Source organism: Sphaerodactylus townsendi, linkage group LG02 (assembly GCF_021028975.2).
Source record: "Sphaerodactylus townsendi isolate TG3544 linkage group LG02, MPM_Stown_v2.3, whole genome shotgun sequence".
Classification (NCBI taxonomy): Eukaryota; Metazoa; Chordata; class Lepidosauria; order Squamata; family Sphaerodactylidae; genus Sphaerodactylus; species Sphaerodactylus townsendi.
Genome location: NC_059426.1, coordinates 136,387,865 through 136,413,661, shown reverse-complemented (window position 1 = coordinate 136,413,661; position 25,797 = coordinate 136,387,865). Strand labels below are relative to the sequence as shown.

Here is a 25,797-nt window from a genome sequence, read left to right as displayed (position 1 = left end):
ATGAGACTACAGTATTATGGCAATAAACAGTGCTTTCAAGGCACGTGATAAACAGAAAAGACTTGTCATTGCCTTCCCCTGCAAATTCTTCCTTGGCATCTCCCATCCAAGTTCCAACCCTGCTCAGCTTCCAAAATCGGTTGAGATCTGATACCATTCCACACCCCTGAATGCGAAAATTTAGATAAATTGGGACTGGATAGCCTGCAGGAATCTATTTTCAAAGGTGATTTTCTTCAAAATATTATAATAGGTATTTTGAATGAAACTTTATAATGTTGATTAAAATTTGGATGGAATAGCTAAATTTCTTTAATAAATTTGGAGAGAGATGTGAAGTCTTGCAATTTTTGTCACCTTAAGTGAACCAACACAGCTGGATCAGAAGCCACTATGTTGTGGGTGTTTCTAATGTTTGGGAGGGGGGGAGTGGTAAGCTACCTTGTTTCCCCTCTAAAAATATTTAAATAGAGTCAAATATCAAGAAGTATCTTTCAAATATTCCTCTACATGCATAATAACTAATGGAGACAATACATACACTGTAATAACCTTAAACCAGTACAGAAATTCTCTCAGCAACTAAATTGCCAATTACATCTGATTTAAGATTAACAAAAAGTGATGATTCCTGAAGTTGAAAAAGTGATGATTCCTGAAGTTGAAAATGTAACTGAACAAGATATGCAAAAATAACGGAAGTAGTACTTTAGATCACCAATGCTCTCTTGTCGTTTCTCAACTACCTACACATTTCAAAACTTCTGAAAAATTAGAGATCAGAGTTTAAATAAATGAGAATTTCTTTTATTTCAAGAGCCAAAGATTCTCTTTCATATTTAATATGAAAAGCTGGTTCACAAGGCATGAAAATGGTACCAGGTTAAGTCAACTATCTCTTGCATTTTTATCCTGACCTTACCCAAGCAGTTCAATTCTGCCTTCACAACTCATGTTAGTGTGAGAAAAAGTAACTAATCCAGGGTCATTCAGTGAGCTACGTGGCTGAACCTCTGAGTTTCCCAGATCCTAGTCCAACACTGTGACACACTGGTTATTATAAGGAACCATAATTAGGATGGCAACAAAATGAGTAAGAGCAGAGAACAAGGAAAGTACACAGATACCAAATAGTACATAATTGAATAAAAGAAACATGCTGTCTATAATGCTCCATAACACAGTTTCCTGCTCGGATTTCCCAAGTGCAAATCAAGAGCGAGTAGGTGCTTGCATTTAAACAAAGTAAAACATTCCAGTTTCTCCACAGAAAGCAGTAAATTTAAATCAATCTCTTTTTTTGGCAAGGGACTGAAAGTAAGCAGATTTCAGCACTCATCTTAACCTGGTAGTTCTGTATTAACACATACTATAAAGTTATGAATGAAAAATGCACAAAAAGCCACCAAGAAAACAATCAAATGTTGTTGAAATTAAACATGTTTCCTACCTGTATTTTCAATGAACTCCACACATTTTTCAACAAAGAGTGGTATAGGCTTTTCAGGTGTAACCAAATCCTGCAGGGGCATCCCAAAGTAATTACTCTCCCAATTTCTACGAGTTGGTGGATTGAATGTCTTAGTTTTCTTTTTTTGCTATGACAAAATAGTCAAGAATGTCAGTATACATCATGCAATTGAAAACACCAAAAGAAAATTCTTTATATATCTCAACAAATTGCAGCGCAGCTTTCTCACCAAAAAAGGGAGAGTAGCATGGACACACGCTAAACTGCTTTTTAATTTTTGTTTTACTTACAAAACGGTACACATCAGTAAACTGAACCCAGTGATCCACAGGGATTTCCCAGCTCTCACCTCCCAACCGTGGCAGGAAAGTGTTATTTCTTCCCCTTTCAACCCATGTGCCTATTCCCATGTAAGGGAAGAGACAGGAGTTACCACTGGGGAAGGAAGAAGAGTTATCACCAAATTCTCCTCCAGGCTGCTCTGCCCTCACTGCCTTCTTCCTCAGGAGGGGATCCTAAGCATAGCTTGAGAAAGAAGAAGAAAGGCACTACTCCTTTGTTGACTGCCCATCCAGATTAGTTTCTTCACTTTCGCCCTCAGAAGCAGTACCATCATCTACCTACTCCACCCAACTACCACGCTCGTGACCTGCCCAACCCTCCACCTTGTCCTCCTTCACTGATGTAGATTAGTCTGAGGTCACAGAAGACTGGTGATTCAAACTGGTTTCTCAAATCCTAGTTTGAAACTAGCCACTGTACCACACTGGCTTTCATTGGGTGGCTGCTGTTGAATAGTAGCAAGCAGTCAGTCCTGGGTGAGTCATATTCTAATAAGTATCCCTGTTTGGTTAGTTGCCAGGACTTGCCAAATAAGTCCTTCCTCAAAGGCCCAAGAAGTCCTGGAAGGATCCTGCCCAACACCCTTGCCTTTTCCAGCAGAAACCAATCCTGGAAGGGTGGCAATACCATTTCTATTGCCTTGCAGCAGCCACTGAAACCACCTGTTTTTAAAGCTACAAGTGTTCTATTATTTTACAAGGCTTTACTAGAAATAGATATATAGATGAGGCAGATAAGCTTCAGGAATACTTTAAAAAAATTGTTTTCAATTTTTTCTGAAAATCTGGTGTTAGACTTGTCAAGAGATATTTCATCCGTTATAAGAACTGTGCAAACCAGATGTCAGAAAATTTGTCAACATGACAAGCTAACTCAACATAACTAGTTCATGCTTCCAAAAAAATCAGCCCCATTATTTAAATGATCTTCTGGTCAAATAAAATAATAGAGGCCATAACTCAGTGGTACACAGAATTTTCCAGGTTCAATCCCTGACATTTTCAATTAAAGGATCTCAAGAGCATTTATTTAACTCTTCTCCTGTTACCAATCATTACAGACAATACTGAGCTATGTGGGCTAATTGTCTGGTACTACATAAAGTAATGCTAAATGTTCAGCTACTACCTAGCACGAACAATAGTTTAAAGCAAAAATCTGGATACCTTTAAATAAAGAGGCATAGCTGAGTTCTTACAAAACGTGTCCTTACTTCTTCATCTCTAATTCTCAATGGTACATAAATCTTGCACAATACAAAACTTCTGCAAGAAGTTTCAGAATATGTATTGCATCATATAAAACAAGTTTAAAAATAAAGTTTAACCCATACAACCTCTTTCATGATTATACAGCATAAATTGGAGAATAATAAACAAATCCAATCAAAACATTACTCCAATATCATTAGTATCTGTAGGAAATAATGCTGTGGGTTTTCTGGAAAAACATAAATGCCCAGTCCCCTAAGCAGAATATGATTGACTTAGCAGTATGCTTATTTTAACTTGTATTTACTGAAACAAAATTTTAAAAGTAGTCAATGTTAATCATTATATACCAAAAGCAACTTGAACAGAAATAGGTATGTTTAAGAAAAAATAAATCAAACATGGTTGAAGTGTTATAGTCATCTTTATGTCAAAATTATGTCAAACCTGAACAAATTTAAAGAGCCATGGAATATTTCCAGGTGTGCCACAGTCCATGCACAAGAGGAAGCAGTAAATTACTCCTCACTGTTAGCTTAGACATAGTGAAAGTGATTATGCCCCTACTATCTTTTTCACATAAGCAAAGCGTAGCACAAAGTGTTTTTAAAATACAGTTTCAAAAACCAAATTAAAGGCAATCATGTCAATCATCTGTTGTTCTATCCACTGCTCTATATGTATACTGTTACTTCATCATAAATACTGACGGGTCATGCATTGTTGTAGTCATCGCTCTACTGCTTGTGCAGGCAAAACTGGGCTAAGTACGTCTTCCCTTCTACTCTTACCATGTGGAATCCAAACATACATAGCCTGGAATTCCTTCACAATGTTTACAAAAACCATCAAACTCTACTGAAAACCTTCAACACAGTAATTCTAACACTCAAAGAACTATGGATGTGTTGTGGACATACCGTGTTTCCCCGAATATAAGACAGTGTCTTATATTAATTTTTGCTCCCAAAGATGTGCTATGTCTTATTTTCAGGGGATGTCTTATATTTCTGTATTCTGTTTGTCAGGCATGCTTCCAAACAAAAACTTTGCTACGTCTTACTTTTGGGGGATGCCTTATATTTCGCACTTCAGCAAAACCTCTACTACGTCTTATTTTCCGGGGATGTCTTATATTCGGGGAAACAGGGTAGCTGTCCACTCATCTATTTCAATAGAATTAACATGCTCCACAAAGGTCACCAGAGCCTCTTAGTTCTACTGTTATGTCAGCATCTCTCCTGTACTCTACATCAGCCAAGGTTTTACCAACTACTGCACAATCTCTTGATGTAGGATATTCTGCGGAGCTGAAATGGCTTACTGAAGCAGTTAAGGTGCCTTGGACAGGCAACTCAAAATCTTTGGGCTTTTTTCATGACATCTGCATATCAAGTTTAAACAGAAATAAAACACTGCACTGCAAAGCAGAAATAATGTTACCAAAAATGCTGTAACACCATGTATTTTAAAAACATTTTCAGGCGCTTAGCAGCTTCAAATCAATTTGGCAACAACTATTTATTGGGTTTGAGAGAGAACTTACATTATGAGAAAGGAAGTTTAATATGTATTAATGGCAGTACCAAATCAGAATTGTATTTGTTGGGCCTCCACTGACCAGGATTGTAACCCTTCTTCTAGTGCTTGGCTGAAACAAGCCCACAAACATTTAAGAGCTGAAAAGATTGATCACTTTCCAAAACTAAGTTGACTGTTATGCAGATGTCATTCTCATATCTTTCACTCTGAATATTGTATTGAAAGGCATATTGACTGAATCCTTTACAGTCAAGTTTCTAAAAGTAGACAATAATTATCCCATTCAATATTTAATGTTAGACATCTCATATGTGTTTGGCATACCCCCAATAATTGTTATGGGCTCTTCTCTCTAGTTCTGGCATTGTGTGTCTATTTGTTTTTATTAAATAATTTTATATATTATTTTAAGAGATGGCCAAATGTTTGCTGCCTTGGAGATCCTATTTGAGAAGAAAGGTGGTATTAAAATGTTGTAAATAAATTTACAGCAATTGCTAACAGAGAATGCAGCACTAACAAAGGGACTCTATGGAGTGATCAACTGCAACAGTTTTTGCCAATCTATAAGTTCTTTCTGTATAAATTCCAACTAGCCAGGCCCCACTCCAGAAAAATATGCAAGACCTGACAAGCAGTTTGTACTGATCTACAAAACTACTCATTAGATTTGCACTTCCCATTGTAAACAGTTCTACAACCACTTTAGCTAAAGGCAGGGCAGAATAGTAAGATGAGCAAGCTTAAATAAGCAAGAGCTTGCCTCTGTGCAGTAACACCCCTTTTGAACATTTGGCAGCCCATCAAAAGTGGTACTCCATGTGTAAAACTTGGTTGTTTCCAAATATCTCTCTGTGAACTAGATCTAGTATCTGAGTACTAGATGAAAGTATATATGGATTTAGTGCCATACTCATGACTGGCTACTGACAGGATAACAGATGCCTAGTGTAGTGATTATAATACTGAACTACTGAGGAAAGTCCCTGGATCAAATCTCACCTCTGCCAAGGCAAGCCATTCTCTCGGAGTTTCAGGCCATAACTAAAATACTGACCTGCCTTATAGGACTCTTGCAGTGATTATGCAAGCCACTTTATCCACAATACAACAAAGTCAGATAATCTCCTAACTCACCCAACATAGCACAGACAGTACATTACTGCAAATCAATTTGTGTTTTAAGTTCAATCTAGACACTTTGAAACTGAGGCTTGCATATGCAGTAGTGCACAGATCTTTTCTCCTCCCCTCCCCACTCCCACTATAAGCTACTATACAAAATCTGAAATTTTGTTCGTGGAATTTGGAGGGAACTTGCACAAGCAGCATGGGGGAGCAATGCTGAAGGTGAATCACCAAAATCACCACATCTGAAAAGGGTAAGTCAGTCCAAGGAAAACCTGTCATTGGATATAACTCACAGCATAGAGGAACATAAAAATTCTGAAGGACTCAATCTCCTAATTTTCATAAGTGTTTGAGTCAGAAAAGAAATAGTATTTCAAATGTTAATGTCTTCACTTATGCCTGAACCACACATGCATATCTCATAAAGATCTGAAGACCAAATCATGCGTTAAAATCATGTACCTCCTCATGCATTGTTTAAAACTGAACCCCATCAGCTGAGAATTCAATAAGAGAATCCGCAATAACTCTCATTTGCTATAATGGTTCTACCTCAGCAACAAAGCAAGTTTTTAGTGACCCTTTACCACTAGTTAACATTCTCAATATCTGAAGTACACATATGCAGCAAACCAGAACTACAGCAGATGTTGTTAAGATAACTCTGTAACACAAAAAAACAAGTTTTGTATTGGAGAAAGAGCCATATTAAAGACTGAACAAAATAACAGTAAACACTTACTTTCTTGTCCTCCTTCACTTTCATGGTTTTCTTCTTTAACTTTTTATCATCCAACTCTTGATCTGATGTAATTGCTGGGTTATCAATGCCACCTTTCCATGTTTCTACAGGGGACAGAAGTGGGTCTTCTTCACTGCCACGATGTCTTCCTTTTCTTTTCATTTTAGAAGTTGTAAAAGCTTCATCATCACTTGCATCTGAATGTGCTCTCCTATAGTAAGATTTGGCTTTGCTAAACAGAGTTTTAGATTTATATTTGTATTTTGAAGGTCTTCTTTCTCCGTGGGTCCTTGAAGTTCTGTCGGGAAATCCATTTTCTTCATCACCTTGGACATTATTTATAGCAAATGAATTTTGAATTTTAATCATACGATTCTGACTATCATCAGGAACCGCATAGATATCATCAGTAACACCTCTGAGCTTAAAAATAGTGTCTATAGGTTCTGCATAATTATCAGACTGATCTAGATCATCAGCTGATGCCAAAGGCATTCTAGATTTTCTTGGGTTTTTACCAATGCCTGCTTCTATTGTTTTTAATAGGTTTGGATCCAGTTTTTTCACATTTGTCTTGGGTACAATTGGCTTCGGCTTTATGGGAGGAGGCACTTTATGATTGCGTTCATGATCATGACAATTTAGTGGTGTACTATGCACAGGATATTCATTACCTTCCAAATCTAAACGATATTTTGAGCGATCACTGGGTGCCGGTAGTAGTTGTACATCATCTCCAATTGGGCTGTAAGGAGGTGGGGCTTCAGTATCATCTTCTGAATCTGGATAGCCACTGTAGGCAATGGAGCTCCTTTTGGGAGAATGCAGGAAAACATCCTCACTTGTATGTGTTGACTCTCTAGTACTATCAGATACATAGGAATTTTCAATCATGTTTTTCTTTTCCAAAACATCACTAAAGAACAGTGTGAAAACCTCAGTCTGACGGTGATACTGAGATAAAGAATATAGAGCTGTAAATTTAGCAGTAATCTCAGTAGCTATGTGTTCCCCCTCAGTCATTAGTTCTTTGATAGCTTCATTCTCAAAAAAGTCTGCCTGACTGTCAGTAACAGCCACCAACTGGACAGGAATAGTATCTTGTACTTCTGAAAGAAATGCACGAAGCATTCCCATAGATGCTTTTCTCTTAGCTGAGTAAACTAATATATACCCATGAACAAGTTCATCTTTTCTGACACCAATTGAAGAATGGTATGATAATATCGTAATCTGTATTCGCCTCCTTTTTTCACCTATAATTTTATCAAGCATTAGGGAATTATTTTGACCAGCTTGAGCAGCACTACATGAATGAGAATCAAGGAAGGGTGAAAGAATAAGATCTACACTGAAAGGATCTCCACACATGGCACACATTACAATTCTCAAATCAGCTTCCGAAAGGTCCTTAATTATAGGAACAGGACTTACAACATCAAAATGGTGTTTCACTGCTTCCAGAACTCCCCTCAAAGCTTGTTTTATTTGGGCTTCATTAAATTTACGTGTGTAGGTACCAGCAGGTACATCTATAAAAGGACACTGTAACTTGTTTGCCAATTGTTGTCCTTGGTGTCTTAGAATGGGCAGATTCTTGCTAACGCTCTCTCTCTGATTAGCTAATATTAATGTAAATGGTAGATTGGCCATATACTTGTCTCTTATTTGAGATGCCTCAGTTCGTATTTTCCCAATGCTTTCACCAATGAAATTGAGTGATTCAATAGAATTAAACACACAGAAACATCCATGCGGTTTGAAGGCAGAAGTCCACAACTGACTCAAAAGATAAGGTGACTTTGCATCAACTGGTCTAAGATCAAGTTCATATATTTTTCCATCTAAAGCATATTCATCATCTGTGGATTGTGTCCGAATCTCATTTGCCAGCTCTTGTGCAAGACCATCCTTACCCAAAATGAAAAGATTAACTTTATCAATGTTGGCACTGTCATGATACAAATTTAAGCGACCATGGTCCAGTTGTAAGAGACTATTGGTTAGTAACTGTTCTACTTTAATGTCCATGCAGTTTTGGCCACTGAGACATGTTTCTTTAGTGGGATGATACACAAAACCTATATGTTTAAGGAGAAGAGACTCTCGGTCAGGTGAAAGTTTCTGTAAAGCTTTGTAGCGAGGCTCTTCATTCAGAACTGCATGAATTTCACTCATTTTATCAGAACTAGGTGTTGCATTCAAATCCAAGTCATAAAACAGCTCAGAATGTTCAAAAAGCATTTCCTGAAATTCCTCTTTGGCTTTTTCAACTATTTCCCGTTGATGCCTGCTATATACTTCCCTACTATCCACTTCTGTAATATATTTAAAAGCCTCATCTTCCATTACAAAACACATAACTTCTTCCCAGGGCTGCCCTGGAGAAATAAACTGTATTCTTTCAAGAGTTTTTTTGAACTTCTCCTTCATTTCAACTCTCCTCTTCTCTGATATTAGATGCTGCACATGATTTTGATAAACTTTCTCCGCTTCTAGTGTGCTCAAAAGGTCAAATGGAATTCTCCTATCGTTCACTTTATCTATATGGTCAGTTTCATCCCATGGTGTTTTTTCCAGCACCACAAAACATCGTTGGAAATCTGGTCTTTTTTCCATTAATTTCAAAGCTTCAGGCCAGTTCAAATTCTCAATCTCTTCAAGGTTTGACAAAAGAGTGTTAAAAGCTCTTGGTAATGTATTAATATATTCATCTCTTCTTTTTCTTATATGCTCTTGTTTAAGCTGTTCTATGTGTTTTGAAAAAGTATTTTTGGCCTTTTTGGTTCCCTCTAAATTAATGTATTCTTCATAATCTGGATGATTTTTCAATTTATTACTAACAGTTTTCCATGTTGCATGGTAGTCTCTAACAGTCTGAACAAGTTTCTCAAATTTATCCGTTGCAGTAACAACAAGCTGTCTCTGTGTTTTATAGGCATCCAGATAGGGAATTATTTTAGGCTTACCACGGGTTTTGTCCATCATTTGTATCAATGCAGTAAAACATGTCTCTACATTGACATTGAATCTTGCTGATGTTTCAACTACCTGAAGGTTCTTCTTATTGGAAGCAAATGCCTGAACCTCTCGTAAATAATGGTCTACACATTCATCACATTTAGTTGCTGCTATTATTATAGGCTTTTTAGATTTTGATAGCTGAATATAGAGGTTATTCACAAACTTAAGCTGATCATCAAACTTCCTATTGCATCCTTGACTTACATCAATGCACAACACAAACCCATCGACACTTAGCTTCCCTTCAGGCATTTGCTTTTGCTCAAAGTCTTGCTCCAATCCAAGCTGATCTGTGCAAATATACATAAGTTTTTCAGCTGACTGCAATTTGGTTGCAGCTGCACGTTTTATATATAGTTGTAAATTCGTACTTCGATGAGGCAAAAAAGTCTGATCGTCAATGAACTCAGTCTGTTCAATAATATGAATTTTACAATCTATTCCATCCTCTCCACATTGTGTTACGTCACCCCAGTATAAAAAGTGATCATTATTAACAACTCGTCCACCAAAGTCAATTGTGCTAAGCACAGAGGTATGTTCTGGGTAATATTCATCTGCTTTTGAACGTACAAATCTATTGCACAAACACGACTTCCCAACTCCACAGTTCCCCTTGTCTTTCTCAGTTCCAGAAAGTCCAACCACACTAATCGCATAGGATGGGGGGCGAGGCTCTTTGTTCTTCGCCATCATAGTGTTCTTCTCATTGTTCTATATTCACTAACACAACTGGGTGTAGTTTTCATTCTTAAAAGTGCCTTTACACACTGAAAAATTATCTTCAAGCTCACAGAATAAGTTCTCAGTTTCTCTCAGATTTTCAAGCTTGCAATTAACTTAAGTATTTAGGTCCAGGTGTCTGAAAGAAAAGAAAAAATACTTTAATTAACAATTCTTTCCACTAAAAATGTTGACTTCATCCAAACAGTGTCAATGACTTAAAATATGCCTCAAATAATTCAACAGCAGTGATCTCCTCATGCGTGGGTTTTAAAGCAATGTGATTTTCAAGGCAACAGCAACAGGTAACTAGAATAAAAGCAACAACAACAAGGTATATACCTACATGGAAATAAAGTTACAAAAAATCACCTAAGCATAATTAATTATATACTCCCCTTAATTCTTACTTCCATGCTTTTCCAATCAAATATTAGCAAAATTATTATAATCTTTTTAAAAACCCCAGAACCGTTATGAACAGTAGGACTATAAAGTTTAAAACTCTTGTCTGACATTAACTAATAATTGTTTAAACTCTACTTACACAATGTACACAGATAGTTAAGCGGCACATAACAGTCACAATTTACAACAGTGTCTATGTAGGTCTCCAACTGCCAGTGATGGAAAAATAGGCTACTCTGAGAGAGGTGACCTGTAGCAACACATGTTGTTCCCTCTCTGAGACAGACAGAGGGTATAGTTGTACAAGTCCAAAGAAACCTTCAAGTGCGCAAAAAATATAAAATGCTCTTTTTAGAAAGATATATTGGTGAGTTAATCTGTAAACAATTAATTTTCTCTTTGTTTTTATTTAGCTTTGAGTGTGTTTGTCTTTTTTCATTTCTCCCCATTTATTATGTCTTTTTAATCCATTATTATATGCCTGTTTTGTGAGGTATTTATAAAAACCCTAAAACCACCAAGAGAACCATCCAAAGGGAGTAGACCAAATTCCCAAGACGGCGCTCTGTTGCGCCAGTAGACTCACGCTCCCCAGAATACTTACCCAGATGGAGGGGCAATCCCACTGGTGTGCGGCAGCCACAGCCACCCCCCAGCACTGGAGCGGAAGTGTGGATGCCATCCCAGTATCCCAGTGCCCCTGCCACCAGCATAGTGGGGCAGGGGCATGTCCAGAGGAGGAACTGACCTTGATCAGCTCCCTCCCGGCCTGTGCCAACATTGCACTGGCAGGCCACAATTGGAAGTTAAGCTAACCTTTTGGGAGGCATAGATTTATTGTGGCCTGTGCAGGCTTCTCCGCAGCAGAGAGAATTTTGCGAGCTCCCCAAATCGCCAGGAAGCCTCTGTGGGAGCAGTGGGGCAGCAACACATCAACACCATGGCCTGCCACATGACAGACTAAAAAAATTAAAATAAAGGTCAGAGGTAGGAAAGGTGAAGCTGGAAGAGAGAACAGCAAAACAGGTAAACAGGGAAGGCTGAAGATGGGAAAGTAGATGGGAGAGTAGATAAAGGTATGTAGAGGGGAAGGAGAGGGGCTGCTGTGGGAATGTAAAACAGAAACGCAAGACAGAGCACATGGGGGGAAATGAGATCCCCCTAAGCCAGGGGTAGGGAACCTGCGGCTCTCCAGATGTTCAGGAACTACAATTCCCATCAGCCTCTGTCAGCATGGCCAATTGGCCGTGCTGGTAGGGGCTGATGGGATAGAGACCTGGCTATCTGGAAGGCTCCGTTCCCCTACTAAGCTCATAGGTTCCCCCACTTGATTCTTTCAACTTACAGTGCTCTGTATCTCTGTGATATTCTACTCTACTCCACTAAAACCTGTGGTCTTCTAAATTATTCCATTTCAAAAGGTATCCAGAACTGTCTATTTCTACTTCTTAATTATAATTTCTACAATTGTTCAGAGACCTCTCACAGTCCAATCCTACTGACGTATAATGAGAAGTTCCATTCAACATAATTTACTCCCAAGTAAATTCTGATTGTAGTCCTAATGTACTATTCACTTCTTTCACAGACTCTCACAGTACAGTCTTACATATGACCCCTCCCCACTTTCCCCACTGCACAGAAATTAATATCCAAAGAGGAAGATGATACCATCCTCGGAGTAATAACCAAGGAGGAAGGTAATATCCAAAGAAAAAGATGATGCAGAATGTTCTAGGAAGTCTTTATCTTTAAGAGTCAACATTTTTAAAGAACTGTGTGTTTCCTGAATAAGGTATGCAAGAGAGATTAAATACAGTTCTAGCAATCCAACATTTCAGAGGAAAATTGGGGAGAGGAAAGTCATATGTCATTGTTACTTTTGCAGTCCTATTTTCTGCTACGTTCCCAAAGAACTTTAATCTTTGGTACCCTATTTTCCTCACTCTATATTTTCCAAGAGATTTTGTGATAACATTTACTACTTCTCCTACACCTTTTACATGAAAAAATCCCAAATATACATTCAGAGTAATTCTTGGATGTCTTTTATTCTCAGAGTTCTTTCATCAATATTTTTCTGTCTCCAGTCTTATACTCCATATAATTTAGTAATATGCCAAGCGTCACAGCAACGAATGCTCAATCAATGGGAGCACAAAACTATCCTGCATACCCATTGGTTCAGGGCTTGTTGTCATAACCAAACCAGAACAAGAGGCTGGCTGGTCCCCCGGCGGTCAGTGCCCTCCCCCCCGAACCAAACAAAAAATCTGGCTGAGCAAAGCAGCTGCAGGAAGCTGCCCTCCCTGCTGGGCCTGCCAGCTCCCTCCCCCATCCGCAACCACCCTCCTTTCTCCTCAAAGACAAAGCCCAGTCCAGCAGAGCAGCAGCAAGGCCCTCTCCTGCTTGGCCCGCCATAACTTCTCCTCATTCACATGCACACCCTAACTCCGTCCCGAACACCTGACCAGAGAGATGGCACACGGAGAGCTGCGAGATGGGGAGGCTGGGACAGGCTGCAGGGTCGCCAGGAAATGGCAGGCAGGGGTCTTGGCTGGCACACCCCCCCCCCCCCGCTTCCTAGAGTCCATTTTATGGCCTCTTAAAATGGGTTTTTACTGCTACATTGGTTATATTCAAACATCTTTCTGTATAAAATTAAGTCATTAAAATTTTCCAGTGGCATAAATAAGTCAGCATTATCATTTTAAATACTAAATTATCCGCTATGCATTTTATGTTATCAGAACAGCAAAATAAAATTGGGTTGATAGAAAGTATTGCTTATTCGCCTCTTTCTATCAAAATTGTACTTTGTATACAATTAATACAATCTTAAATAAACAGTTGATAAATGACTGATTTGAAATTGCTTTTATGGGAGAGTTAGAAAAGCATGCTATTATCCTTAATTTTTTTTGTCAATTCCTTGCTGGCAATGCACAAGTCATCTCATACTAATGCGGCGGCTATCACCCTTCACCTCAAATCATCCCATCTCGCATTTCAGTGAGCAACACTTCAGAGTGGCATCTATGCTACACCCATTTCGCATTTTTCTCCAGAACTGATTCCACTACTACATCTTAAGCTTTTTTAAAAAAAATGAGAAAATTTAAATGAACTTTGTAATGTGTAGTATATTCAGTGAGTAAATTCAAGAATGTAGATGGATTCTTTCAATGGCAACTGGAATGCCTTTCTTTCATGCTAATGATGAACAGCTCTCTCCTAATCAATCGACATTCTGGCAGCCCAATCCAGGGGGAGGGGGAGTGCATGCAGCACAGCCCCATCACCTCTAAAGGGATTCCAAGTGGAACAGAAAGGGCAAAAACAGAGAAAAAGTCCTGCTGCCCAGAAACCCCATTAAAGTAACAGGTTCTCATGCCATAACTCTGCCACTGGTATTTCCAGTCTGAAACCCTTAGGAAGCACACTACAGTTTGCTCCACTTCTGGGAATGCTCCTGGACCATCCCCAGAATGCTCATGGATAGATATGTGTTAGGAAAAAAAACCCTCTCATTTTGGGCCACAAAAATATCCTATCCCTAGACTCCAAAATCTCCCCAGGCTCCCAAATATCACAGAAACAACCTAACCCTCAGCAGATCAGACACTAATGCTAACTGCCCATTACATCTGAATAAAGGATAGGACTTGCCCTTTCTCAAGTCCCTCTTTTCCTTCATACATTCACCTAACTAGACATAACTATAGTTATCCATTATGTGTAGGATCCATTCCAAACCATTTTAGAAACAAGTTTGAAATGTTAAGACATTTTAAATAGAGGTATTTCTATTGTTTCATGTGATACAACACAATTATATAACAAAGAAATCAGAAGATTAAAAGACTAGTCTAAACAAACAGTTCATTGCATAATACAAGTATTCCAGGATTTTATCATATCCAACAGTAACAAAGCCAACCACAGGAAAAAGCCCAAACACGCACAGCACAGTAGCACATAAAGGAGGCAGCTTTCTTCTTGCCATTTAGCCTTCTATTCCACAGGAATTTTAAAGGGACAGCATTAACATAACTGCAGATTTGCAGACTTAGCAGGACAGTGAACAAAACCAACCATCCTTGTTAGGTGCCTTCACTGGTTTTCAGATCAATATCAGTGACAGACACTACTAGAGTTATTTTAAAGGCTTCATCCTTTTAACAAAACTTGAAACACATTGGATTTCACCCAAGGTAGAAAATAACTCTGCTCTTTGGCCACAAGAGGGCACTTCCACAAAAAAAAAAGCATATTCCTCTAGGAACCACTGCAAAATGTAAAGGTAGGAAATGCCTCTGGGTATAAGAGAGACCTGTGCTTCAAAAAGCAAATGGGTGCCCAGAGCATAAATTCTATTTCCAAGATGCATAGGAAAGCTGTAAATGATAGAAAGCATAGTAGTTGTATGAGTTATCAATGAAAGTTATCACTTGCAAGTTAAAGAGAGACAGCTTGCAAAGCAAAGAATGAATTCCAAGGTTTGGCAACTAAGAGATAGAAATACAGAATTTAGGATTACTGAATCATATTTATCTAGCTGGCTAGTTAAAATTGAGAAGAAGATTAACTGTACTGGCCTATCTATCGAGTCCTTTCATTCCTGTTCTGCTTCTGATATTTACAGAAGCAAAAAAAAAAACCAGATTATTGGAAACTGAGATTCAAAACCTTATCAGTGCTGCCTCTAAGACACACTCCTCATTGAGTCTGGAAATCCCAAGTACACCAGGTCATATAGGTGAATATCTTTCCTTCTTAAAAAATCCGAGGAACGCAGAGTTTATGCTCTTGCTTGCTTTAATGCTATGTCATCTGGTCTACTCTCTGGAACATTCCAGAGAATAAGTTGACTCTATCTCCAGGAATGCTCCTAGCGCACACCAGCCTGGCACGGCACTGCAGGGGGGAGGCTCTTTCAGGTCAGGGCCACCTATGCCAGAATGGTAGACAAACTCGTTGGTAGGGCCTCACTCCAGCTCCAAGAGCCCATTTGCCCCCCCCCCATCAATTGGGCTGCCCATATCCTTAAATTAAAAATAGGCACACTGAGACATTCAGGTGGTAATGTACATCTACTCTAAAACTTACCCTTTACAGACAAAATAGTGGTACTTCTTAAGATCTTCTTCAAATATTTCTTCCCTGAGAGTGTTCTGAAAAACAGCAAGACAAGAGGTTTAAAAGCATGACTGTACCAAAAAATACCACAGGACAACATACAAGGATAAGCTATTTCACTCAAAGTGTCTAACCTTAATTAAATATATTTAAATGATCTGAGTTGTTAAGGTAGGGCTTCAAATGCCAATTATCATATAAAATTTACAAACATTCAAGAAGGGCTGCATAAATTTGAACTATATTTGTCTCAAACAAATTAAAGATCATTACTAATAATTACAAACATGTACTTGTTGTCAAAGATCTATTCTGGACACAATAAATGATTTTTTTGTAATTCAAAACAGCAAATCTTCTACCCAAACACTAAACATTAGATCCCCTTCGGGGATCGGGCGGTATACAAATTAAATAAATAATAATAATAATAAATAATAAACACATATCCTACTCATCTGTCTCCATGTGGCACACAAGAGGGTATACAAAATATACAAATGTTACATGGCAACATTAAAATACTGAAGCAAACAGCCTACAAAACAACAAGAGCATAACTATCTAATCCATCTGTCCCACAAAATTTCTCCTGAAAAGAACGGTGTTCAATATTCTTAAGGAATGGAACAAGACAGTCAGATAAACTTTCACACAGAAGAATTCTACAGCCTGGGTGCAACCAATGAAAAGGAACTCTGTAGAGGCTACACTGATGGAAGAGGAATACAGCAAAAGTTCAAAAATCAGTTTATATGGGGAAAGACAATATTTTGTATTCTTTTTGCCACAAAGCACACAACTGCGTTGAACCAACACAATTATTTTGAACTGCAACAATCATCAGCTGGAAGCCAGTTAACAGATGTGAGAATAAGAATTATGGGTAGCATTTGGGTAGCATATCAGCTTCTGAACACTTTTCAAAGGCAGACCCATGTACAGTGTTACAACAACCTACTCTGGAATTCACCAGGGCACAAGTCATGCTGGCAATGTGAAATTCCTGACAATTCAAACATAACACAAAGTTTTCCCAGCCATTGTCACCATCTAGACATTCAAGGGTAAAGTTGGATTAAGAAGCACTCCCAAGCTACAAAGCACCTTAAGGGTATATGACTACACGAATGACAGGAAAAAACATCAGCTTCAAAATCAACTAGTATCACGATCATCAACACCTCTGCCTTAGCTGGACTGAGTCTTTGCTTAGTTACCACTACCTAATCACCAAATGCCTCCAGGAACCTGTTTAACTGCATCTTAATTAGCTGCGACAGAAACAGGACTGGATCTTGTTCTACCTTCATCATTAATATGACCACCATGTAAACCCATACTATTTGATTAATTCCTTCAATGATCACCTCCTTTTTACCTGTTTTTTTTAAGTCCCTGTACACATTAATAGTTTTTGCTTTGTTTTAATGATGTGTGTTGGGGAGCTGATTTTAATAATTGCAAAATGTGAATTTATAATGGATGTTTTAAATTGTTAGCTGCTTTGGCAGCCCTTGTAAGGGAAGAAAGCAGGATATAAGTTTAGTAAATAAATAAATATTCAAAAGATTAAGATAATGCCTTTTTGCTTTATGATATAATAAATTATTTTCTTCCATTCTCATTCCTTAGTGGGTTCAGGATTGTAATTTAAATGAACTGCCTCTATTAGTTGAAATGACTTATGTGTTATTTTAACTTGATTTTGCTATTTTATATAAAACGTTTGAAGCCGCCCTGAGCCCATGAGGGGAAGGGCAGAATAAAACCAATGAAATAAATAGATAAACTCCCAGTTCTGGACCAACATCAAAGTTTCCTAAAGTAAGTTTCAATTGACAGAATTGTGTCTGAAATATTGATGATCATACAATTAAATCTAGTCAGCAAGATATCAATATATACTGAGCACAATGCTTTCCTCATGAGCCACTATTAGAAGAGCCCTCATAATACTGATATTACTGTGCCTACTGTAACATCAAATGAAAAGGCATCTAGTGAAATTAAGGGCATAGATTAACTATTCAGATTTCAATTACAAGTCTCTTCTTTCTCTGCACACTTTGGAAACTTACCACTAGTGTAATTACTGTAATATTTCCACAAATGCTGCATTTAAAATTCAGATTCTCATGTGCTATTAAATAATTCTATGCATAACTCCGAAACAAACTCACACTGTTTGTACAGACACAATTCTGCCAACAGTTTAACAAGTTTAGTAATTGGAAGAGGGTCACAGTTTTGCACTCTTTTCCCAGCACCCATTAAAATGGACTATACATTTCACCTACAAGACTTAACCTTCATTAATCACTATATCAGTAGTAACATAAACTAGAATGTTGGCAATTAACCAAGTTTGCTTTTTAACCCAGTATACAGATACCCAGTAGCGGGAACTATTGAGACTATGAATTCCATATACAGTCCTAAATACTATTCATAAGAGTATTCTGGTCCTATAAACCTAAAATTTAAGAAATTATGCCAAGTTCTGCATTATGTACATCTTTAGTTTTGTATTAACTCAATTTTAATCTATTAGTCTGATTTCAGAGATTCTTACAGATAAATCAAAATATTCTCCAACTAAATGGAAGTGCTATCCACAGGAACGGCTGAAACAATTGTAGAAGCCATATGTCCCCACATCAAAATGGGAACCCCTTGCGCCAGTGGAAAGGACAAATACACCCAAGAGGAAAGGGAGAGTCATTCATGATGGCACATGAACATAGAAGTTGCCCCTGTGCTGGTGCTCCTCCAACCACGTGTGATGGTTGTATTCTGCATAGTTTTACAGGACTATACGCAACAAAACAAAAGCATTGTTCATGGCAGCACAACAGGGGTCTACAAGTAAGGCTGTTTTTGGCAACCATATATTTAACTTCAATGCTTGACTGCTTCTATCCTGGACACTCCAAGTGAGAGAATCCTTACATTTTGTCTGAATTCCATAGCACTTAAATTTTTATGGTGACAAATGATTCTCTCCTCCAAGAAGTCAGGAAACTGCATGTGGGGGAGAGGAAGGTTTCTATGACTTCCTCTCAAAGTCAGCACAAAGTGGCCTCTTCTCTTAGCTGTGACATAAATCCTATCATTTTTAGGCCAACCATGTTCAGTCACTCTGACATATGACCTTACACATTTCACAGATTTCATTACATTCATTTCTATTCTAACACTGTTTCCCAGCGTAAAGGATCCTCCCTTTACCACTACTTCTTCCATATCTAATGCGCTGCATGGAATTTAATCACATGCACACTATTAAGTTCATGCTTTGTCATTTCATCTTGCACACTTTATTTCAATGATCAAAATATTAAGTGTGAATCAGAAGAAAAAAAGCATTACAAATGTGATAAACTGTTAAGGATCATACTACCAAACAGTACACTGACATATATTTGCATTTTCAGAAAGTTTTATAGTTACCCAATAATAGATACTATCATCCTATAAAACTAACTAAATATTTTTAAAGTAATCTGGTGTTCTAGCATGAAAAATGCAGTAAAATTGTTCACACCATCAACTTAAAGGGGGGAAAAGCCAAATAGAAAGAAACTTTTCAAAAAGACTACATAAACGGTCAATATAGCTGTTTTGGCATCATATTTTTTCTTATCTAAAACAAAGTCATAGACTTCTAAAAAGACAAGAATTTCTACAGTAAAAGTTTGTGGTTATCAGCAAAATTGACAGTGTGAGGGAAAGGCTGATTTTTAAATACATAAAAAACAAGCAAGGAACCCAAAAGGACTTAATTTTAAAAACAATTTTCTCCTCACGCTATTTTCTCTTTCTTGTTTCCTGACAGCCCCCATATATTCAATTTACCTGCTTCCTTCTCTCCTCCCCTTTCACCAACCAACCTTTTTTATTTTTACTTCACTTCGGCTGATTCCGCACGAGCCAAAAACAGCAGTGTGAAAACAGTGTGAAAATGGTGTAAAAGGGTTTAAAACGGTGTAAAAGGGTTTATACTGCTTTCACACCGCTTTCACACTGCTGTTTTTGGCCCGTGAGGAATCAGCCTTCCACTTTGTTCCTAATGGAGACCAAAGCAGCTTATACCATTCTTGTCTTCTCCATATAATCTGCACAGCAACCCTGTGATGTAGATTAGGTTGAGAAACAGTGATTGGTCAAAGTCATCCAGCAACTTCAATGGCAGAGCAGAAATTTGATCCTGGGATCTCCCCAATCCAAGTCTGACAGTGACCACTACAATACACTGGCTCTCAGTTTTCCCTCAATCCTCTAGCAGCCTCTGAACAACCTGAAAAATTCAAGTGGCAGAAAGTTGCTCAGGTGACTTGTATGGTGACCATTGCCAAACCAGGCTAAGTCATACAAGTTGTGTAGAGGCTGCTGCTGGGCCCAAATAAATTGTGTGGCATCAAGTAAGTCATAGCCACCACAATAGATGGGTGAGGAAAACAAATTGGATTATAGCAATTTGCCTGGCAATTGCTGCAATACCTTGGGTTTTTCTAAAGTTGCAGAAAAAAATCTCTTTTCTGTTCATGACTCCAATTTCTAGATGTAAGTATCAACAGATGGATCCATGTTCAAAATTTGACATATTGTGTTATTTTTCTTTGTCATTCACAATCCCTTTGCTATAAGTTTAACAGCAATCAAGACACCTTGCTAAGTGGCAAAAAATTATTTCACATTACAAATAATGCAATGGGGACAAATTAGGTAAATTAGGAAAACTAACTGAAGTAAATTTTGCTATGCCTGGCAGCCCATTCAAAGGGCTCTGGCAGCTGGGGAAAGTGCCATGCCTGCACCACCTCCAGACAGTTTTCAGAAAACACAGGGAGGCAGGGAAAAAGAAAAATTCCTCAGTCACCTGAAAAGCCTTCCATGGCCCACAACCAAGGCTGGCTCCACCTCCAGGAACTTCCCGACCCACTTCCCCCAACACTGGTGTCCAACTGGATGCCTGTGTAGCTCCACAGTGGCCTTCACTTCCGGATTTCACTGGCACAGAGCTGAACAGAAGCTGGATACCAACATCCTTACAGTCTTCACCAGCAGCGGTGCCCCTTACTCTGGCAGATGGGGCAAAGAAACTGGCGCAAGTCCACACCATATCCAAGTGATTATTCCCCCACCCCACCCGCTTTGGATTGGGCTGAGAATTTTCTTGACTGATGGAGATAACATGCCCCAGGCCTGGTCTGAGGGGAAACATGAACAAAACAACCTTGCTTAAGTTCAGCAGACCTTATCTATGCCTGGGTAGAAGACCTTCAGGGAGCCAAGAATCCAAGAACCAAGAAAGAAAGTTGGGATATAAATTTAACATAAATTAACTTAAAATAGAATATAAATGGTATAATCTCAAGGAACGTTTTATCAGTTTGTCACAAACTTTACGCCAGCATCACAGGGAAACATACACAAAATCCAACGTTTAGGTTTATTTGCTAACCCTTCATGCTTACAAACTAAAAGAGTCGTAGAGCATCATTAATAATGTATCAGAATATGTCTAAACATCACTCATGCTAGATTAGCAGCCTAATAATATGCTAGTATAGAGATAATAGCATCGGATCTTTAGAAATCTTTGGGCCTTTAGTGAAGCTACTCACAGCCAAATGGTTCGTGTAGTACTTAAAGAAACGGTGAATACAGCAACATACTAAGAAAAGCCTACAAAAGACTTAAGAACATAGGGAAGCCAATCTACAGATGCAGGCTGGGTATCAGCTTTACACTGATTATCATGTATTTTTATTGCTATGAAACTATTTTGTTGCAACTATTCTTTTAATAGCTATTCAGTTTATTTATATGGTAAATAGCTAAACAATTCTATGTTAAAACTAGTAGTGTTTGTTTGTCATACTGCCCAGTAATATACTTACAGCATAATCTCTGAAACACTTTCTTGGAAGTAAGCCTCATTCAAAAAATCCGAGTAGGATTCTAAGTAGACCAGCTTAGGGTTGCACTCTAGTGTAGCATTTGAGAAACTAACTGATGTATTGTGGCATTAGTTTTTTATAACTAAAAGTGTACTTCATCATATACAGGACATAATGGCAATGTTATACTAGATAAGGTAGTAGAAAATTAAGGTACTGCTACTGTAAGCTTACTATAATGTATAAATGATTGCTATGACTAAGAGAATGTGCTACAAAGAAAAATACTCAGGATGCTCATATGTAAAAACTATCACGAATTAGGAGCTCATTAAAATTTGAGGGGAAAAAATATAATTCTAAGATAATGAGACATCAGAATTGTACACCTAAGAAAAGTATCACCTCTTAACTCCGCAATAATTTTTGGAATGTTGAACACCCCAAAAATTCCATTATTCATTTCAAATAGAACAAAAACCTTTTTAAAATGCAGCTAAAATGGATGTGCAATTGATCCACAAATGTTTGGATCCATTGTACTGTGTTACTGTGCAGCAGTAGACTTAAGAAATCTCTGCCAATTGCTGGTATCTAAGCAAGAGGGAAAATACACTAATTATGAGAACCTAAACTTAACATGCACACCCACCCACTATCCTATTTTAAAACATTTTCCTCCTACTTTTCAGGCAAATCCTTAACACTGGAGTTGCTGAAAACCTTCCATACAAAAGGACATAAGGAGAAATTTCCACACCCTTTTCAACAATAGTAGCAGATCTTACATGTTTAAGCCATTGCCAAGCAAGAATGCTTCCCTCAAAACTTATTACGCCTTACTCCTTGTCAAACTGTCATTTCCAATTATCCCCCCGCCCCCGACAGAGGAAACCTGGGGTTACACAGGCAAGAAAGAGCATGGGGAACACAGCCCGCATAATCTAGGCTTCAAAGGTGTAATACAACCACCCAGTGGAGACGGGGGAGGGTTTAAGGCACGAGTAGGCCACTTACACATCTTTAGAGACTAAAGTTTGCTATAGCGATATTTGGGGAGGCGGCCAAAGCGAATAGAAGGGGGGTGAGGGGGACACAGAAAAGAAAAGAATGGTAGACCGAGGTGGCAAAGCTCTACGAAGAGGAAAGGGGAGAGAAAGCGCTCAGAAAGGAACGAGGAAAGGGAAAAGGTGGATTGTCCCCTTCCTTCCTCTCACTGGGAGCCGTGTCCAGAGGGCTACGGACGCCAGTGCGTGGCAGAGCAGGCGGCGACCCTCCCCGGTGGCGCAGGCCTCCATCACCTGTCTGGGACCAGAACAACCAAGGGGTGCAACCCTCTCCCAGCGACCCCTCCCTCCGCCCCATCCACCGGGGCGTATAGGGACAGAACGGCCTCGACGAAGGAAGGGGAAAGGAAAGAAAGGAATGAAGAGCTCTCGATCCCTCAGTCCTCTCTCTCTCTCTCAGCAGTTCCCGCTGGCGGCCGCCCCAGCCCTCCTCGGAACCGGTAGCAGCCAGCAGTGTCCGGGTTGCTCCTGCAGCCCCCGCCCGGCCCCGAACCCCGCTGCAACTGCGGCTGACGAGGCTCGGTGTAATGGGGGGGAGGGAAGAAAGACTGGCCAGAGTTTACGGAGCGAAGGGGGGAGGCGCGTATTCTTTCCTACCTCCGTCTCGGCTCTCCCGCGGCATTTCCGGGGCTCTCGCAGCAGCGGTGACCGTTCCCCTGCGTTCCGCAACCCCCCTCAGAACTCCCGGCCACGACGGCCTGGCTCCATTCCTCCCACCCTCCCCGGTTTAGTAATGGCGGCGTCCGCCGCCGAGCCTCCCCGGCACTGGCTCCGCTGACGAAGTCTCACTCACTCGCATGCACTCTCTTCCCCCGCCCCCACCTCGAACTTTACCTCAGCCGCTTTCCCTTCTTCCTTCCCTCCCCCCCTTTCCCCGTCTCGCCCGCCGCCGCGGCTCAGCGCGCGCGCCCCCGAGGCCTAGCCGGGTTTGCGCGTGCGCGGGACGGACCTGGCGAATGTTTCCGTTTCGTCCGCGAGGATCCCTGGAAGCCCTGCCCACGCACCGTGCGCGCGACAAAGTAAATTCTCGGGCGTGAGCGCGCCCGTTTAGCGCTCGCGCTCTCGGCTTTCCGCTCCCCCTCTCCCCTGCGTTGGCCAAAAGCGCCTTGGGAAGCAGGGGAGGGAGAGGAGTAAACGGAGGAGGAGGGGCAGGTTGTAGTCTCCGCCTTGGATTAAGCAGGAAAAACTGCCAAGAAACGCTTTTGGGATTCCAAAAAGCGCGTTCGATGACGTCAGTGGGTAAAGGGGGAAGGCTTCCTCGCCGAATACCGGCTGTTCTAATCAGTGGTATTGTATGCGAAGAACATAGGAGGCAGTCGAAGTGGACGGGTTATAAAAACATTTAATGCCCAGTTCCTCAAGATCAATATGATTGGTGAATTATGCGGTGCATCTGTATGTTGACTTTCCTCCAAAGAGTTCTCAGCAGCAACCTATCCTCACCATTACCCTGTGAAATGTATAAGGCAGAGAGAAAGTAACTTGCCAAGAGCATCCAGTATGTTTCATAGCTGCTGAACCTTTATTCCCAGACTTACAAACAGTGGTAGTGCCCTTCATCACTAACGTAGTTTACGGCATAAGGTGGTCAATTCTGGGTTGGGACATTTCTGCAGATCTGGGTGGGGATGGGGGAGGAGAGGTACCTCAGTTGGGGTAAATAGTCCATCCTCCAAAGCAGCCATTTTCTGCAGGCGGATGAACTCTGGGTCTGGACAATTATAATTTCTCCAAGTGGACCTGGAGGTTGGCAACCCTCTTTACCCGAGTACTATCTCTGATACTGTTATCAGCTGCCATTAAGTTATGATAACCACCTTGCAACTGGAGTAAATTACTTCTTTGAAGCCATGGTGACTAAAGGGAACCTCCTTGTTCAGAGGAAGTAAACTTCAGGGGAAGACTTCTGCCTCTGTCATTGGACCTTCAGAATAACTTGTTAGCCACTACAGGATGCTAGACTAGATGGACGACTGATCTGATCCAGCAGGCCTCTTCTTATGCTCTTAGGTACATTAACCTATAGGTGCTTGTTGGGTTTTCCAAGCCCAGCATTCTATCTGTTTCCACACTGGTTCATTTGTGGACATAATGATCACAAATTAATAGCCCAGAACTGCAGTTAACTTCTAACAGAGTGGGCAGTAGCCTGCACAATTGTGGGTTTCTGTATGATGCAAAAAAAGTATTGTTGAAGGCATTCACGGCCTGATTCAACTGGTTGTTGTGGGTTTTCTGGGCTGGTGGCCGTGGTCTGGTAGATCTCATTCCTAACGTTTCTCCTGCATCTGTGGCTGGCATCTTCAGAGATGTATCACAGAGAGAAGCCAGTACTTCCCTCTGTGATACACCTCGAATCTGAAAGATGCCAACCAGATAATCACAAAATATAGTCAGGAACAAAGAATATACAGACCCGCGACTACCACCTACTGCCCGGAAAAACCACAGCAACCAGATGCAAAAAATGTTTATTCCATCAGTATTTTAATTGTAACACAATTAAATAGCAGCCAGTTTCTCAAGTTATTTGCATGTAATATGTCAAGAATTTTTTTTTAGAAATAGATGTTGAAGTCGAGAAAGGCATAGGCTCTGGTGTGCCTTAATTCTTGGAGTAGCTTCTGAGAAAAGTTTATGAAAACTTCAGAATCAGGTCAATTTGAATTGGCTTTTTAGAGCCAGCATGGTGTAGTGGTTAAGAGTAGGTGGCCTCTAAACTAGAAAACCAGGTTACATACATACATAGCCTTTATTGGCATCAAAAAATATAAACCATTATAATAATTAAAAGGAGACACAGTTAATTAACATAAACATTAAAAATATAAAATAGAGTAGAAAACAGAAATATATTATATTTTACAATACCTAGATTAACACTTATTTCTAACAATGCGAAGGTTTATAGTGCCCTGTAGGAAACTAGCTGCATTCTCACACAGATGTGCCGAAGGACTATTTAATAAAAAGGATGCCAAAGCTGCAACAGAGGAGTCAGCTCTCAGCGCAAGAATAGGGGTTAAGAACTTAGCTCAAAATCGGCATGAAAGAATCAAAATCTATGGTAGCCATATTTCAAGCCGTTCCC

The 25,797-nt window shown here is 39.6% G+C and overlaps 1 protein-coding gene across 2 annotated transcripts in view; it reads right to left on the bottom strand.

Annotated features, from left to right (window-relative positions):
- ARHGAP5 (Rho GTPase activating protein 5) overlaps window positions 1-23,791 on the bottom strand; it is a 48,876-nt gene extending 25,085 nt beyond the window's left edge. Inside the window, exons 1-4 of one of the 2 annotated variants that reach the window (XM_048484754.1) lie at window positions 23,656-23,791; window positions 15,704-15,768; window positions 6,440-10,325; window positions 1,451-1,598 (exon numbers count right to left, since the gene is read on the bottom strand). In XM_048484754.1, the coding sequence (XP_048340711.1) occupies window positions 1,451-1,598; window positions 6,440-10,159 (3,868 nt within the window). In that variant the 5' untranslated portion in view covers window positions 10,160-10,325; window positions 15,704-15,768; window positions 23,656-23,791. Of the gene's footprint in view, window positions 1-1,450; window positions 1,599-6,439; window positions 10,326-15,703; window positions 15,769-23,303; window positions 23,508-23,655 lie in introns of those variants that run through there. The other variant, XM_048484753.1, reaches the window with a different exon arrangement.
- Window positions 23,792-25,797: the final 2,006 nt, after the last annotated feature.